The 16,945-nt window shown below is 32.6% G+C and overlaps 2 protein-coding genes across 3 annotated transcripts in view; one reads left to right on the forward strand and one right to left on the reverse strand.

Moving 5' to 3' along the window:
* The first annotated feature begins 328 nt into the window (after nucleotides 1-328).
* Nucleotides 329-4,254, forward strand: LOC148285264 (apoptosis regulatory protein Siva-like). 2 transcript variants are annotated; one of them, XM_088227677.1, is made up of 4 exons: nucleotides 329-581; nucleotides 696-862; nucleotides 2,607-2,761; nucleotides 4,061-4,254. In XM_088227677.1, exons 1-4 carry the CDS (start codon nucleotides 473-475, stop codon nucleotides 4,104-4,106), a joined length of 477 nt encoding a protein of 158 aa, XP_088083803.1. In that variant the 5' UTR covers nucleotides 329-472; the 3' UTR covers nucleotides 4,107-4,254. The 2 variants fall into 2 exon arrangements, with proteins under 2 accessions (XP_088083803.1, XP_088083812.1); XM_088227686.1 differs by having other exon boundaries at nucleotides 2,610-2,761.
* A 9,070-nt stretch (nucleotides 4,255-13,324) lies between these two features.
* The window catches only part of Cyt-b5 (Cytochrome b5), a 28,553-nt gene continuing 24,932 nt past the window's right edge, over nucleotides 13,325-16,945 (reverse strand). Inside the window, exon 4 of the mRNA XM_088227708.1 lies at nucleotides 13,325-15,146. Within this exon, the coding sequence (XP_088083834.1) occupies nucleotides 15,050-15,146 (97 nt within the window). The 3' untranslated portion in view covers nucleotides 13,325-15,049. The remainder of the gene's footprint in view (nucleotides 15,147-16,945) is intronic.

The following is a 16,945-nucleotide window of genomic DNA, read 5'->3' on the forward strand; positions in this document are numbered from 1 at the left end:
AGCGTTTAGATACCTATAATGTAAAAGAAAATTCCAAAGTAATGTATACGATACGAACTTATGCAAGCGTAATACTGATCACCTTATCTTCCTGTAACAGATGATCAAGGTACGCTGCAATTGATTGAATAATTCAGTGCCCTATGTATCATTGGGCGTGGATAATGAGTTGATGACGATGATGAATGTTGGTGCGATTTCTTTTACTCGGTAGGTAAGTACCGAACAATTTTAGATTTATACAATCTGGCAACATTGTACCTTTTCAATTTGACAGTTCTTTTGGCGGCATATAATCTAATATAAATATAATCTCTGGTGTTGGCGGTCTGCGGTCCGTTGTTCCGCTTTACGTCATTCTTCGATTATTATTCTCACCTATTAATTTTATTACCACAATAAAACAATCGTTTGTGACATTTCATAGTTCTTATAAAACCTTTAAATTTTTGAATTACGTAATAAATTTGCAATGCCAAAGCGCCGAAATCCGTATTCTGACGATTTCCAACCACAATTGAAAATTCATGTTGGATTCAAAGAATATCATAACACAGCTGATAAAATGAAATGTATTTATGGTAAGTTCAATATATTAATACCGTTTTCACATTTAGGTTGAAAATTACTGGTGTTTACTTAGTTTTAGATGTATTTAACATATTAAAATTATTAACCTCGCTTTTATTTTACAGACAAAACAATCGGAATATTGTTTACTGGCGCTAACCAAAAAAACAACAATAATTTAACAGAACCGGTTCCGCCATCGAAAGAATGTACTTTGAATACAAACAAGGCTTTCAAACAAATGTTATTTGGAAAAAATGGTGTTCTAAAAATTGGGGATGCGCTTATTCAGGTATGAACTCAATCAATTTTTTAAAAAATGCTAAAAAATGGCTATAAAAAATGGATAGTGGAGCTAGGTAGAAGTAAAATGGATTGTCTCATTCGCCCAAATCAATATTGAATCAACTGCTCCACAAGTGTATAGCTTATGTTATTATTGTGCGTTTTGTAATATAAATAATATAGATGTACATTAAAACATCGTGTTTAAAACTGTCAACATGTTGTTAATTTTTTATCTCTGTTTATTAAGTTAGTCTTCTTTGTTTATTCTCAAATGTAAAAATATTTTTTAAAAAGTATATTGTAAAATGTGACGGCACGGGTAACCCCAGTGCGGTCACATTTTTTTTATTATACTAATAGTTTGTTAGAGAAAAAATATGAATAAATAAATAAATTATTAGAAAAACAAAACCAAATCAAGAATTTGGTAAATTTTTTTCAGCAGTATTTTGAGTGCAGTGGTCTCTCGATAATATGGCAGATCCGGTGGATATATAATTTAAAGTAAATCTCGATTTGATTACTAAAATGTCAATGCCTTTAACAATGTTTTGTATGTCCAAATGTTTGCAGACAGGCTTGATTTCCTCTCTAGGGAGTCATTCAGACCTAAATTTGTTGCCAACAGAGAGGGAAAACACTTTTGAGAAGGGAAAATGGAAGTATAAGCATGTACAGTAGGGTGGGCCGATATTTTTTTTTTCCGAATTTAGAAATGAAAGGGGTCTACAAAGATGCCTTTTGGATTACTCAGAATGCAAAAAATATTTTTTTAAATATTCGAAACTACTTTTGACCCTCAACCAGAGCTGGAAGTTTTCGAAAAAGTCGATTTTTTGCTCTAAGCCAGCTGTCATTTCGAATTTGAGTAAGTAAATCAGTCCAATTAAATTTTATAATGTGCATTAAATCTTATAAAATAAGCATCAAAGGGCGTGAGTTGCACTTTGTTTCGTAATAAATGGGTAGCATTGTTTTAAGGGCCATTGTTTTCGTCAATATTAGTCAGGCGCTCGACGGAATCAGTTCCACGGAGTGTAAACTTTTTACATTTCGGTAGTTTTAAAGCGTGTTCGAATTTGTAATGTAATTAAGTTATTTATTTACTGACAGAAAATAATTTTATCAATATAGATAATTAACAAAATGTTCAGACAGTGATAAACTTCAAACCTCGGTTGAGGGCCAAAAGTAGTATGGAATATTTTTTTAAATATTTTTTACGTTAAATGTGATTTAAATGCAACTTTTTAGACCCATTTCACTTTGATGTCTAAAGAAATAAAAAACCTCATACATCATCGGCCCACTCTAAACGCCTCGACATCCATATTCTGAGTGTTTTCAAAGTGTTTTCTGTTGCAACAAATTTAGATATTAATGACTATTATTATTATTATTAATAATACACTAGCAGCTATGAAGCTGATGCGTGTATATCAAGTGTACATGGTTATTAAACATTATACATTGCTGTGTGCATCTAGTTAACATTCACTGAACTAGCACTGGGCCATTCCACTTCTCCACGACTCGGTTTGTCAGAAAGTTCTTCCCGGGGGTTGGATGAGAAGGAGGCAGTGTTTAGTTTCAATGAATGACCTCTGAGATGGCGATTTTCATTCATAGTGAACATTGATTTCAACTTGGGTACATTATATTGCTTAGTCAAGTCACCACGCTGACTCCGCTCTTCCAGTGAACTTAACCCGAGCTCCCTTTTAATTTGTGTAATGTTTTTATCGCAGCAGGCTGAAGTTCCCACACAGTGCGCTCAATGCCGGTCCCAGGCTGCAGAGGCCTGGATGTCCTGTAGCTATTGCGAAACGCCTCGGTGTAGCGGCTGTGCGATGCAGTGCTCCGTATGCGATTCTCCTACTTGCGTTAACTGCAGTGTAGATAAGTAAGTTAATCTTTATTTAATATTAATTTCTTCATGGCGGGTGGGTTGAAGCATGCAATGAGAAAGCACGGGGCTTTTAATTTTTTAAATTGATTTGTTGATAGACTATTAAACTTAGGCAAAATACACGGTTTTTCAGTTCTAGACCGCGAAACTTCTGAGGAAATTTCTCACGGTAAGCTTTAAAAAAATCCAAATAAATTTTTTCCAAAAAGTTTTTTATTTAAAAAAAAAATATATTTTATAATCTCAAAATGGAGTAAATCTTTGATTTCTTGGACTAGCATCCCTTCCACAAACCACTATCCGTCCTCAACAAAAAAAATTGAGATAAAACCGTATTTGATCAATGGGCAATACGCATCAGACGCGGACAAGTGAAGCGGATGGGTAGGAGAGGGGTAGGGGTTTGTGGAGGGACTGCTTGTTGAGAAATTAAGAATTTACTATATTTTGAGATTATATATATTTTTTTTTTTAAATGACTTTGGGAATTTTTATTACGATTTTTTTAAAGCTTGCCATGAGAAATGTTCCTCTGAAGTTTCGCGGTCTGGCCCCGAAAAACTGTGTATATTTTTTCTGATTTTGAAGTTTTGTAATTTTTTGGAGACATGATTGAATGATTTTTTAGTGTTTTTTTCATTATGTATTATTTAATTTAGTACTCAATCTTTTTTGGCATATTATTTATTGCTTCTATTTTTTACTACAGTGTAGAGTGAGTTTATAGAAACCATATCTCAATTATCATTTCAATTATGTTTTTATATATTATTTTTCTGTTGATTTCAATGATAATATTATTACAATATTTGAGTTTGTCCAAATGTTCGTAGACAAAAGACTGGATTTTACCCCCTCGGGAATCATTAAGATTAAAAAATTACAACAGGGATGGAGATTACCTTAAATAAGGGAATATGGAAGTCTAGGCATTTACAGGGCTTATGACCTGTCATTGGCTGGTTTAAGTGGCCACTTTATACACTGTGTAACATTCACCATTTTGCCTATATTTGAACATCCATATTTCTTCAATTCTTCCATTTGTTGATTTTAGTGAAGTCAAAGAGCTGAAACCTTTATTGTTGTGAAGAGATTCATCTGACTGAATTATTTCACATACTAGGCAACGCCCGAAAACAATTTCAAGTTTTATGGATTCAACAAATAATATGGAGACCAGATAACAGAGGAATACTCTAGATGCGGGCGAACCATGATAATTTATATTTAATTCTACATAAAAGTTTTTTCCACTTTGCAAAAGTTGTACATGTGTATTTTTTGTTCTAGTTTTCGAGGGTCCTGCGGCGTCTTCTGCTTGTCTTGTTGTAGGTGAAAAATATGTATGAAGAAAAAACATCTGCTAAATAAATATATTAATATATAATTATTAGTTATATTGAAATATATACACCAGACTCCTGTTTTAAATTACCGTGTAAAAAAAAGTTAATTCAGAATATCAGCAATCTTCGTTAAATTATTGTTTATTGTATCTTAATTTTATTTAAAAAAACAAATTATTATTCACTGAAAATAACCTAATACAATAATATAAGCTTGGAGGGGGAGATTTAGAAATATGAAAACACTCACCCTTCACTCGGTAGCCCGGCTCTTAAAAGACCTAAGTTATGAGGGCGAGAACCGATTTACAGGGATCCGTCACAATAGATCTACACAGGTCGCAGTGACATCGAGAGTTTATATAGCACTGACCCTCATTTTTTTTTTAACAAGACAATAGACGTACCCGTTTACACACATTTAGTACAGCGTGGTTTTCATCACTTGAGATATACTGCCGTTATAAACAATAAGGCAGTTATTTGCAAAAGTCATATTTTGAGATATGACGCTTTTTAGTATTTATCAACTCCTTGAAAATTAAAAAAAAACTGTAAATAATCATAAGTAAAAACATAGTATGTCGATTATTTATCTATCAGCTATCTGGACAATGTTGTCGTTCCATCTCTTTGGTGACCTTTCGACACTCCTTTCATTTGTTCAGGGTCTCCACTTAAATATTTGTGACGCCGTCTGGCGGCCCCATGTCTAGCCGAATGTCCTGCCCATCGCCACTTTGGTTTTGTCACACGCCGCATCCAGGCACCACCAGCTATCTGGACAATGTCGTTGGTCCATCTTGGTGGCCTTTCGCCACTCCTTTATTTGCCCAGGGCCCTCCACTTCAATATTTGCGATGCCCGTCTGGCAGCCCCCTGTCTAGCCGTATGTCATGTCGTAATGTCGTTTTTTTGCAACTGTAAAACAAAAGTCTGGTGTATTTCTAACATTGTAGGGTCCTGATAGAATTTTTATGAGTCTTGTGCCACATGTCTTCGACACTCTTTGCTGACACTCTGTTCTCCAACATTTACCCTAAAAATGTACACTGCAAAGCGATCTGAAACGTCGGCAAAGGGTGACACACGGCATAATTACCCAGAAAAATGTGATCGGCATCTGAATGGCTATAAAAAAAAAAGAAATTTAATTGTACGGTTCTTTTCCAAAGCTGATTATGTATTTCCAATTTAACATTTTGTCAGAATTTTTTTTTTTTTTAATAAATAAAAGTGACTTTAAATTTAATATTTGAAGCACTAACTTTGTGGTTATTCATTATAATAAAATAACTTTGTTGTTGACCGCTAATTTTTTTTTTTCGCCGACCGGTTTTAAAGCTAAACGAGCTTCTTTTCAATAAAGCCGCTTAATTAAAAGTTATTCATGTTGAAGATAAAATATTAAAATTAGACAACTTGGATATCTTGGAAATTAAAAAAGCGATTTATAATAAGAAAAAATAATAAATAACCAAATAAACTATATTTATTTTAGTTGAAGATAAAATATTAAAATTAGACAACTTGGATATCTTGGAAATTAAAAAAGCGATTTATAATAAGAAAAAATAATAAATAACCAAATAAACTATATTTATTTTAGTTGAAGATAAAATATTAAAATTAGACAACTTGGATATCTTGGAAATTAAAAAAGCGATTTATAATAAGAAAAAATAATAAATAACCAAATAAACTATATTTATTTTAGTCACTCCTGTCTAGTTTTGAACGTATCCATCTCACAAAAACTTGATTTACTAATTTCATCGGCAGAATTCTGATAAAATAAAATAGGAAAGAATTAATTAGTTTAGTATACCTTGAGAAAGAAGCTTGTTTAGCTTTGAAACCAGTCGGAAAAAAAAGTGGTTTAAAACAAAGTTGTTTTATTTTTATTAAAAGTGACTTTAATGGCTTAGATGGTTGCCTCACACACGGTGGGTTCCTGGTTTGATTCTTCCCTCTATCCTTCCTCTCCCCACTGCCTCTCCAACTCCTTCCATTAGTCTGTCTTGACCCCTCCGCATCCAGGCGCCACCAGCTATCTGGACAATGTCGTCGGTCCATCTCTTTGGTGGCCTTTCGACACTCCTTCCATTTGCTCAGAGCCTCCACTTCAATATTCGTGACCCCCGTCTGGCGGCCCCCTGTCTAGCCGCATGTCCTGCCCATCGCCACTTTGATTTTGTCACACGGTCAATGACATCGGCAACTTAAGTTCTCAAACAATCTCTTCGTTTCCAGGTTTGATTACCGATCCATAATCAAATGTGGTTTTCTCAAACCTCGACCTCCTGGCCTGTTGTGGTGCAAAAAATATAATATTTTAGTTTACTCAACTCACGATGAAATACTAGTATGTCTTGGAAAATAACACTACAAAATTGTTAAAAATAAGTATTTGATTCTTTTCTTTTAGTTCATAATGATGCAATGATGTTGTCATTCGGCAATAAAAGACTGTTTTGTGACTTACAATTCAATGATCCCTAAGAAAAATTATATTACATATTGTCAATGTGTTATTTTTTATTGTAAATCTTCCAGCATTTAGCATTTTAACTTAATAGATTCAAATAATTTACTGGACTGCAATATTTTAGTACTTCGGTGCTATTTGGTAGCGCAGCAGGAATTAAAAATTACCCCGTAAGAATAGCGTAATTAAAAGTGATAAATTTACGCTTTCTTTAGGACCATTGAATTGTAGAAGACGTTTTTTGTAAAATGTGTGCTATAAACTTTATTTATTTATTTTTTAGTTGTATATTTTATTGTAATATCAACAATAACTCAACCTGGATATCTAAAAAAATTCACAATTTTCATATTATATAGATAAAAGACGAGTGATACAAATTTGGAATATCCAGTGACCGGTTTCATCGCTTCCGCGACATCTTCGAGATTGGTCACTGGATATTCCAAATTTGTGGATTAAAGTAGCACTCGTCTTTTATTTATTTAATAAATTACAATGAACTTCCATCAAGAATTTTCACTTACAAACTTAAATGTTTTAGATAACAATTTTCATAGTGAAGGAGTGACTTTTTAATATTAACATTAGTATCTGAAGCAAACCATCACGCCGGTTCTCCGTAAGAGTAGGCAGAGAGGATAGAATGCCATATCACTCTGTCTTTGCATACAGATCTCGCTTCCTCTACATCTTCCGTTCCTTCGCCGACCATTCGCTTTCCATGTCCAAACCGAGGCAGTACTCTGTTGATTTTGTCGATAATGCTCATCTCAGCCTTGTGCACATATCGTACATAGTTTTACCACAGACTCGTTTAGACGAGATATTTCGCAATTTATTTCCTGAGATCGCATTTCTATTCTATCGCTACTTTCATCCGTGCCTTTTTCGATTCCATACATTAGTACAAAACTTGAAGATTGAGGGTCGGTAGTGTATCTTCATAATTGCTCGAGAGAATTTATGTTCAAATATACCGTCATGGTGAAGGTATGACATCCTCAACTTCCGATTGTAATCAGGGCCCTGGAATGCATAGTTCTTTTAGATATTCCGGAGCAATCTTGTGCAATGACACATAAACGAAGATTATGTGTCTATTATTTATTTATTATTTGTGTTGTGATTTTCTCCAATAGATGTCCAGGTATAACATATATGGCTGTCAGAATGTATTATCGAATTATGTGTTGTGATATTTATTTTTACTGTGACTTTTCGAACAAATTATATTCAAATACCATGAAATTAAAAGCTAGTTTTATTTAAGTACTTTTACTTTGGCCAAAATAAGATGTTGACATAGGAATTAAAATAAATGGAAGTAATTAAAATTATACGATACGCTGATGATACTGCCATTATAGCTGATACGGCTGATCATCTACAGCAACTTAACGACAAGGTAAATAATGCAGGTAAGGAAGTCAAAGCTAAGGACAAAGCTATGGAGGCCAGCAAACGCAGAGGCATTAACATTTGTCTCACTATAGATGGTAATGGGATAGAACAGGTTACCCGTTTTAAATATTTAGGAGGCTGGCTAAATGATGAGTGGAAAGACCAGAATTGACTTAGCGAGATCAACCTTCTATAAAATGGAGAAACTCTTGTGCAACCGAGATCTGAGACTAAGCACAAGATGGAGAGCGATAAAACATTATGTATTGCCAGTGTTGTTGTATGGAGTGGAGGGTTGGACTCTCAAAGTTTGAACAATGAACAAAATTGAGGCATTCGTACTTCGAATCTTATAGACTGATTGTGTCTCCAATGAAGCGGTTTTAAGCATTATGAACAAAGAGAGGGAGTTTCTGACCACCGTCAAAAGAAGAAAAGCCTCGTACTTTGGTTACATATTCTGCAATGAGAAGTATGCCCTTCTCCAACTTATTATGGAAGGAAACATAGAGGGCAGGCGAGGTATAGGACGGAAAACAGCATCGTGGCTCAGAAATTAGACTTGCCCGGGATCGTGATGAATTCAGAATGATGGTCGCCAACCTCCGGTAGGAGCGGCAAAAGAAGAAGAAGAAACAAAGCAAAAAATTAACAGTTTGCCAGAAAATATTGAGAAACATTATTATAAACATTATAAAGTAATATTTTATTTCTATTGAATTTAATGTTAATTTTTATGTTTATTTTGTATTCAACGTGTAAGCTGAATGAACTGCATGTTACGAGATTAAGAATCAGTTGTACCAATAAGTTAAAAAAAGTAATACAGCATAGTCTCTATAATCAGAATAATTAAAAACCAATCCAATTAACAAATTTTCGGATTACTGGACTTGGAGATTTAAAAAAACAAAATTAATCTTTTTGCAAATTGTTAATCAATTATTTTTTTAATTCAAAAGTCCATTTACACGCAGACAATACAATATCATTCTGTCCCAGGACTCAGCAAAGAGACATTGTCACATAAATGGAGAGGCTATCTCCACCATGCACTGATAGGACCTTACGACAATAGTTCAACATGTCACTCCCGCGCATTTTTTCTGCCGAAAATGGCAGCAGATAAAATTCCTTTTTATTATTTAGTTTGTCCTTTAATATAAATTTTTTTTAAAAATACTTTAGAATCTTTTACATAATATTTTCTTTTCTCTTTATGTTACACAAAAATATTAATACTGTCTATTTATTATAGGAGCAAAAATTCACAAACATTTCTTGTATACCCACGAACAAGCCATGCCTTTGTGGGATTTTTCATTCACTATTTTTACTGCTAATATGTATTTCATTTCTATGTAATTATCCTTTATTTTTGAATACTCTGTTTTACCTCTTAAAAAATTCCCTTCACTTTGGTAGCACTCACGTGTGAACTGTGGCTTAATTTACTTATTGTCCCAGCGTTCTGTCCTGCGCGGTTAGGCTGTTCACGGAACTGAGACAAGACAATATTGTCCTATCTATTGTATTGTCCATGAGTAAACTGTACTTAACAATGATATACACATAAGTTATAAGGCACAGTAGACATTGTATAAGTTAATTATGTAATTTCTTGATAGCGGCTTTGAATTACACAGACTATACTGTAATTGTTACGTTTTCCTTCAAATTTACAAAATAGGTTGCATAACACATCATCATCATTCCCTTTCCGCACCAAATGGTGCATAGGGCACTAATTGTAGTGTATCTCGGTATATATATATTTTGTTACATGAAGGTCAAAAACGTTTCAGGTGCAGTCCAGGGACTATGAAATATTCTAGTGTAAAAACACCCTTTTGAATATTTCATGTCAACCATGTTGAGAACCGAACCAGAGACCTCTTGCGTGGTAGGAAAACGCTCTGACCACTACACCACGAGGCTGACGAAAACATTTTGTCATGAATACAAACATTAATTTTACTTTATGTGGTGCGACCGGCCAGTTTATTGCTGATAATTAAGCCATTTCAATGCCAAAACTTGCATATTTCCTTCTTAAAAAAGGTCCTCCATTTCTGTTAAACTCTCATAATGTCTATGTAAGTTCAATTGCAGATGAACCATTTGTCAAAATGTTCAGGAGGGACAAAAAATCTAGCGATATTGTTAAAAAAAATCAGTTTTTTTATGTGTTGTTGATTTATATTAGAAAATCTATTTTTACTATGATATGTCTCTCTATAGGAATTTTTATTTAAAAAAAATCTTTGTGTTCTTATGATTTACCAAAATATTTCAATTTTAGTGGCCATTTTCAACGAGTTGTAAAATAACTAGCTGTCAGAAAATGGAAATCTAGTTGTAGTAGAGTGGGGTGTGCTCCTCGTATCTTTGATACATGAGTCCACGACACTAACCACGGGACTACAACCCGATTACTGAATTAAATTAATTGTGGCAGTTACGTATGGCATATTTGCAGTATTGCCTTTATGCAAATCGAGTCTCGTCAGCTGTATCGTAGTATATAGTATTACTTTGCTTTTTTGAGTAGGGAGGATTCATCGACGGTACCGAATTTTATTGAATGCTTGCAGTCTATTGGTCAATTTAGAAATTCAAATATACTAACCAATACTTGTTCAATTAAAATATTTTGATTTTTTAAACTCATATGCGGTATTGAACTTTCATTGACGATGCCCTTACCTTAAAGGATAAACCACAGGAGTCACATTGAACATAATGTTCAGGAAACAAGATTTCTTCATTGTGCGATTCCTAATTTTTAACTTTTGAACCCAATGAGATAATTTCAACCTAGAAAAAACTTTCACTGTAAAATAATGATTTTTTTATAGTAATAATATGTATTTAAATAGCGTATGTTAGACCTGATGTTTTTTGCAATAAAACAAAGTGGAATAACTGTTTCAATTTCAACTTTAAAAATCTTTCGATGATGAAAGTGGACTTCGAATAAAATAGTTTATTGCGATTATTTTGGCATTTTTAACTTCAAAACGGCAAAAAGTGGACTCTCGTGTTTTATCCTCTAAGATACAGATATATTTTTTTTAATTTTAAGGAAATAATAAATAAAAGATGGAATTATTAAAATAACATATATTTTGTAACATTTATAAGAATCAATGGAACTTACATTACATTTCCATGAATTTGAAACAATAAAATTGGTCTAGCAATAAAATTAACAAACATTAGAATCCCGTACACTATTTTTTTATGTAAAAAAAAATGTAAAATCTGTGGAACAATTATCAAAACTCAGTGAAAAATCATTACAGTATTGTAGTAATAATAAATATTATGCATAATCATCACACCGTTTTATATAAATTGTGTAAATAACTCTTTCAAAATACATTTCAATATAGTAGTAGAAAACATTAAAACTAGTACAAAGTGTCCTTGGGTAAAATCAGGAATGTAAACAAAATACATATGGTCGGTATTCTACAAGAAGCCCCTTTGAAATATTAAAGAAAAAATATTCCACGAGTTTCAAATATGTATTTAAAGTCAGTTTTGACATTCTGATACACTTCTCTAAATTTAATAATATCGACTGTAAATAACTTAAATGCACCAGGTATAGTCAAAATAGCCCAAAGCAGCAGTGAGGTATCTCTGAAGAACATATTCTGAGATAATCAGACTCCGGGGTTGTGCGAAGGATCCGACTGAATTAAATTATTTGAAGTAGATTATAAATACTATATTTTCACAAATGTTTTCACTATCTAACTTCAATATTATGTTATTTGAAAACCTTCATTAATTTAATCTTCTCTAAATTTATCTCACGGTAGCTTTGGGCTAGCGATATTTTAAATTTTAAGCTGCGTTCTATAAGCTGACACCCATGGATACTGGACCTATATTTTGACACAAACATCAAACACCCTATTGTAACTTTCATAAAATCAATTATCGTTTAGGTTTACATTAAAATCTGTGGATAATCTATTTTCTATAATTTATGACAATAATTGGCCTCGTGGTGTAAATTGGTCATCGCATTTGCCTACCAAGTGAGAGGCCCCAGGTTCGATTCCCGACATGGTTGATATGAAATATTTATTCAAAAGGGTGTTTTCATACCAGAATATTTCATGGTCCCCCTGGATATAACTGAAGCGTAAGACTGATCATCTTATCTTCGATTGGTGTACCAATGCAGTGGCCCTATGCACCATTAAGTGCGGAAAGGGAATGGGGTGATAACAATAATCATAATTTATGTATGTTAAAGCAAAATACTACTAAGAGAGATACATGAAGTGTTGTATTCTATGTAGACTCGTATGAGTTAAAGAATTCATTTACATGATTTGGTCAAAATTTATTCCGGAGAGCGCAGATCTAGAGTGACTTCTTGCATTAAACCAACAATATGTATTTTTTATTTTCAAAGAAATATTTTCAATTACTATCATACATAATCTGGGCGCACAGCATCTAACCACAAACAATTGATCAGTTTTGTCATGTATGCCCAGATTTTTTCCAGAGACCGTATTTTTCAAAATCATTCCATTATGTTGCTTCATAGAAAAAAAGTTTGTGCGAATATATATTCAAAATGCTTTAATTTTATTCACGACTATTATAAAAATATAATATTTACGTCCGCAGCACCATTTTATCAAATCTTTAATTGTTAGCAATCCAAATAATAAAGAAATTTACAATTGAAACATTATATACATTTTTAACTTTCCAAAATTGAACACAAATCAATTGAATGTCTCGAGAAACATATTCCAGAATGAGCAGATTTTGTTTAAGAACCAATAGCAGCCATTTTGTTTAGCTGACCTGTCAAAAAATGACATTTAAAATCAATGGCGGTCATTTGGCAGTAAAAACACTTGACCAATATGACAAATAAGAGTGTTAATAAATTTTGCCACGAAATGAATTACATTCATTATTTGACTTGAAATATTGATTTAAACCGAGACATGCAAATTAATGTTAAAATTATTAATTTCTCTACGTAATGTTATGATGTATAAACATAAAAAAAATACTTTCAAAATATACAAGTAATCAAAGAAACCGTAATCGAAGGGTACTTTTTTACAACAGATAAAGCTTAAGAGCATTGTTAAGCTTACAAAAAGAAAGATTACACACATGCTTTTGAAGTCTATATATAGAATAGATATTTTTTTTCACTAACAATAAATAAAATTAATAGTGTATAGAGAATTTCATATGGAATCAAAATAGTCTTATTTAAAGAAAAGTTGCATTGTTGGTGAAAAAAAATATCTGTTTTTTTTACAAATATTTGGGTAAAGTAAGAAGTTAACCAAATAATGCAATATTGCACGCTTTGATCTTATTGCATTATTTTCTAACCTATAAAAGCAGTAAAAGTCGATTTAAACGACACCAATCAACGGGGTAAAAAGAGGCCAGACATTTTGGTAATTAAAAAACAGGACCGAATCAACCATATGTTCAGTTGGCACAAGGGAGGGAAGAATAATAAGCTTGTATTAATTTACAAACGTGTACATTGCCGGCCCTTTTCAGTAAGTGACGGGGCGCTGGGTCCTGTCCGATCCGGCACTGTTAAAATATCTAAATTATGTAGTACGTATGCGCCAAAAAAAAAAAAGTATGGTCTCCTCTGTCGGCCATCTTTTTTAACCTCTACATGTGTACATTGAATTCTTGTTAAATAGCGCATGGTTGAGAAGCAGTACTTCTTTTACTTATATTCCTAAATTGTGTCAAGATTATGACTCTTTATGACATTTATAAATGATAATGTACACAGAAAACTAATTGCACTCTACTTATTTTTTTGTGAAATGTTAACGTCTTATAGTCACTTTGACAAATACATATTTTTTCTATTGAAAATAACTCTCTGTGTAGAGTGTGACTTTTTTATTAATACTTACTAATCAAGAGGTTAAACTGTACGGGCTAGTATGGAGATCGGTGTTGATTGCGCATGATGTTTTTGTAATAAAGGAAAGGGGAAAAATTAATATCTATCGATCGCAATATTCAGAAAAAAAAATATAACAGTACGATTGAAGTCATTATTAATATTGTATTTTAAAATATCAAAAATAAAAATATGGCAAACTTGATTGTGGTCCCCTGGACTTGCAGTTCAGAGGTGCGAGGTTCAAACCTCTACCACAATCTCAATCCCCATTTATAGATATTTTATAAAATAACAAATTTTTCTTTTAAAAAAATCTTTGATAAATTTATTGCAATTTTAGTTGATATAATGTTAAAATGTGTTACATAAAGGAATATTTATTATTGAAATTCAAAATGTGTCCAAATGATCATGCTTAGTAAACCGTATATTTTAAAATGTACACCTCTTTCATTGCAACAGATGGATTGTCAATTTGTAAATGCAGGTATCAAAGGTCAATGCCAATAAATTAAGATTAGCAATGATCAAATTTCGACACAAAGTGGTTTTAATTTATTCTTTACATGCTGAACCATATATTTATGGTATAATTCCACTGGGTAATCTTTACTGGCATATTAAAATGACACCTACATTTTGAAACGTCTAGCCCCGCTTTCCCCCACTAAAAAAACACTACAAAAAACCAAAATAAAGTGTCAGTTATGTCATCTCATGTTCATAGACTAAAAAAATAATTACATACTGGCCTTTGTTAAAATGAGACATAGTAAGATATAATTTTTTGCTACTCTCTAATTCGTATAAAATAAATAAAAATTGTGTCGCAATTTCATACAAATTAGAGGCTGAAAATATTAGATGTTAAGGTGAATGAATAATTTTATACATGCACGATTATTAATTTGTGTGAATGTTTTAATTTTAATAATATCTACAACATTTAAAATGTTGATGTTTTGTGATCAATAAATAACTGCATACTTATCCCAAATATTTCTTGCTGGCGATATTCATACCCGAAATGATATAAACCTTTATAGCGCTAGTTTAGTATCTTGAACAGATGGTGGAAAGTCTCGGGTCGTATTGTCTACTGCGTGCACTTATTCCGACTGCCCGGACACCGCCGCGAAAAAGAATTTATACAACAGAGTGGCGATAACGCCTAGTATGAGTGGTACCACCCAGGAACCCAGCGAACTGCAACATAGCAACACTCAACATTCAGAAAAGGGCGATAGAACACTACAAGCCAGAGAGGAATGAGAAATCACAACTTGCCCCGGTTTTTTTTATACATTTTTTGATCAGACGAAACGGGGCAAGTATGTTCCATTTTTTAAAACTGTTGACATGAAATGCATAGATAAGCAACCCTCATAAAAAAATATTTTAATTAAGTTTATAGAAATATGGCTAGTATTACTAAGAATGGTAAAAGCCATAAAAAATTAAAATAAAAAAATTATAGATTGCTTCCAAATATGATTTTCAAATGACCAAAAGTATGACTTCAAGCTGCATTTGTAACTTATTTCTTGGTTTCTTATGTAATGATTCTACAACATCTTAACAAAAAATATGAGTTTATTTGAAGCTGCTTGCTATCTTTGCTCATAATGCCCTTAATGATAATTGATTTACAGTAAATTAATACACTACTTATCAGTAGGAAGAGATAATTTGCTTTAAATATGCCTCTTTGTATAATCTGATTAGCAAATATTATGAAATTTACGGAGGAGCAATTGAAAGATTTGTACTGCTTTTTCTATGATTCAAATCTGAATCTTTCAATTGCTGATCTGATGAATATGTAAATAATATTCATGGATTTTTTACAAGACTTGAATAAAAACAATTAAAATGATGGCATAATTTTGTGTCTTTTTGAAATAGAATCGATCCTAAGTTTGCCATTTTGCATCAGACCATAAAAAAACTTTTTAAGTCAAATTTTTCATATAAATTTTGTATTTCTCATTCCTAATGATCCGTGACAACATCGACCACAGACAACAGTAAAAAGAAAGCCCGTTTTACTATAGATTAGAAAACTGAACAAGGCATGGTTAGATTTTAATCAAGAAAATGTTGTGTCATGGTTTTCTAAGAAAGCGGTATCGTAATCTGGCGGCGTAACAAAACGCCTGTCTTGATTGTGAGTAGAGATAACAACTTAAAAAGAGCGGCCCCGTTTTATTTCATTTTAATTTTATAAAACTGAGTTCTGCGGCGGAAAACGGACAATCTAAACAAACTTAGCGTTATGAGTAGGTATATTTGGAAGATAAGAAGTCACTGGAACTCGAAAACCATAGTTGGGAGGAGAGTGAGATGTTTAAATATCATGCTACAGGGTGTGCATTTCAAGGTTTCACATTTTTTTGTTGAAAAATCAATGAAAGTTTCAGACACAAAAATATTCACCGCTACAAGTGAAAAAAACATTCCCAAACTACTCATACTGCTATGGCGACCGTCTTGGAAATGACGGCACCGCTGTTTGACATTCGGCTCACAATCTACGCTCTATAGATGACGGCACTGCTCTCTTAGGAAACCATAGCTTTTTACACAAATTCGTTGAAATCCTCTGTATTTTTAATCGAATTTGCTAATTTACCACGCCAGTACAAATTTAAACAAGGCTACCATGTAGAAAAATTTACCACTGATTCGGATAAGAATCTATCCAATTTCTGACTGCATAATTTAATATTTTTCTGTTCGGAATTTGTTTTATTATTCAGCAAGTAAAAATTTGCAACATTAATTCTTATTCACGACATTGACCAATTGCTTTTTCAGTTTTGTAATCATTCAAATGAGCCTCCCACAGCAAAAACACAGTGATTAACAACATCAATCTTCACACGTGCCTGTACAGTTAAAAAGAATGATCGCCAGAGAAGGCCACACTAATGTTTTTGGTGCAAAATGTACTGGGGTATAAAACTTAGTGGAAATTTTAAATTTCAGATAGAAATATGAATTCC

The sequence above is a fragment of the Micrasema longulum genome, unplaced genomic scaffold, assembly GCF_059751315.1.
Source record: "Micrasema longulum isolate JH-2025_06_02 unplaced genomic scaffold, ASM5975131v1 h1tg000044l, whole genome shotgun sequence".
NCBI classification, from domain to species: Eukaryota; Metazoa; Arthropoda; class Insecta; order Trichoptera; family Brachycentridae; genus Micrasema; species Micrasema longulum.

What these genes read in the sequence shown, in the direction of transcription:
- LOC148285264 (XM_088227677.1), top strand. Translation starts at nt 473, where the DNA reads ATGCCAAAGCGCCGAAATCCGTATTCTGACGATTTCCAACCACAATTG. An exon ending in TAAAATGAAATGTATTTATG is followed by an intron (nt 582 to 695) that starts GTAAGTTCAATA and finishes TTTATTTTACAG; the next exon opens with ACAAAACAATCGGAATATTG. An exon ending in TTGGGGATGCGCTTATTCAG is followed by an intron (nt 863 to 2,606) that starts GTATGAACTCAA and finishes TTTTTATCGCAG; the next exon opens with CAGGCTGAAGTTCCCACACA.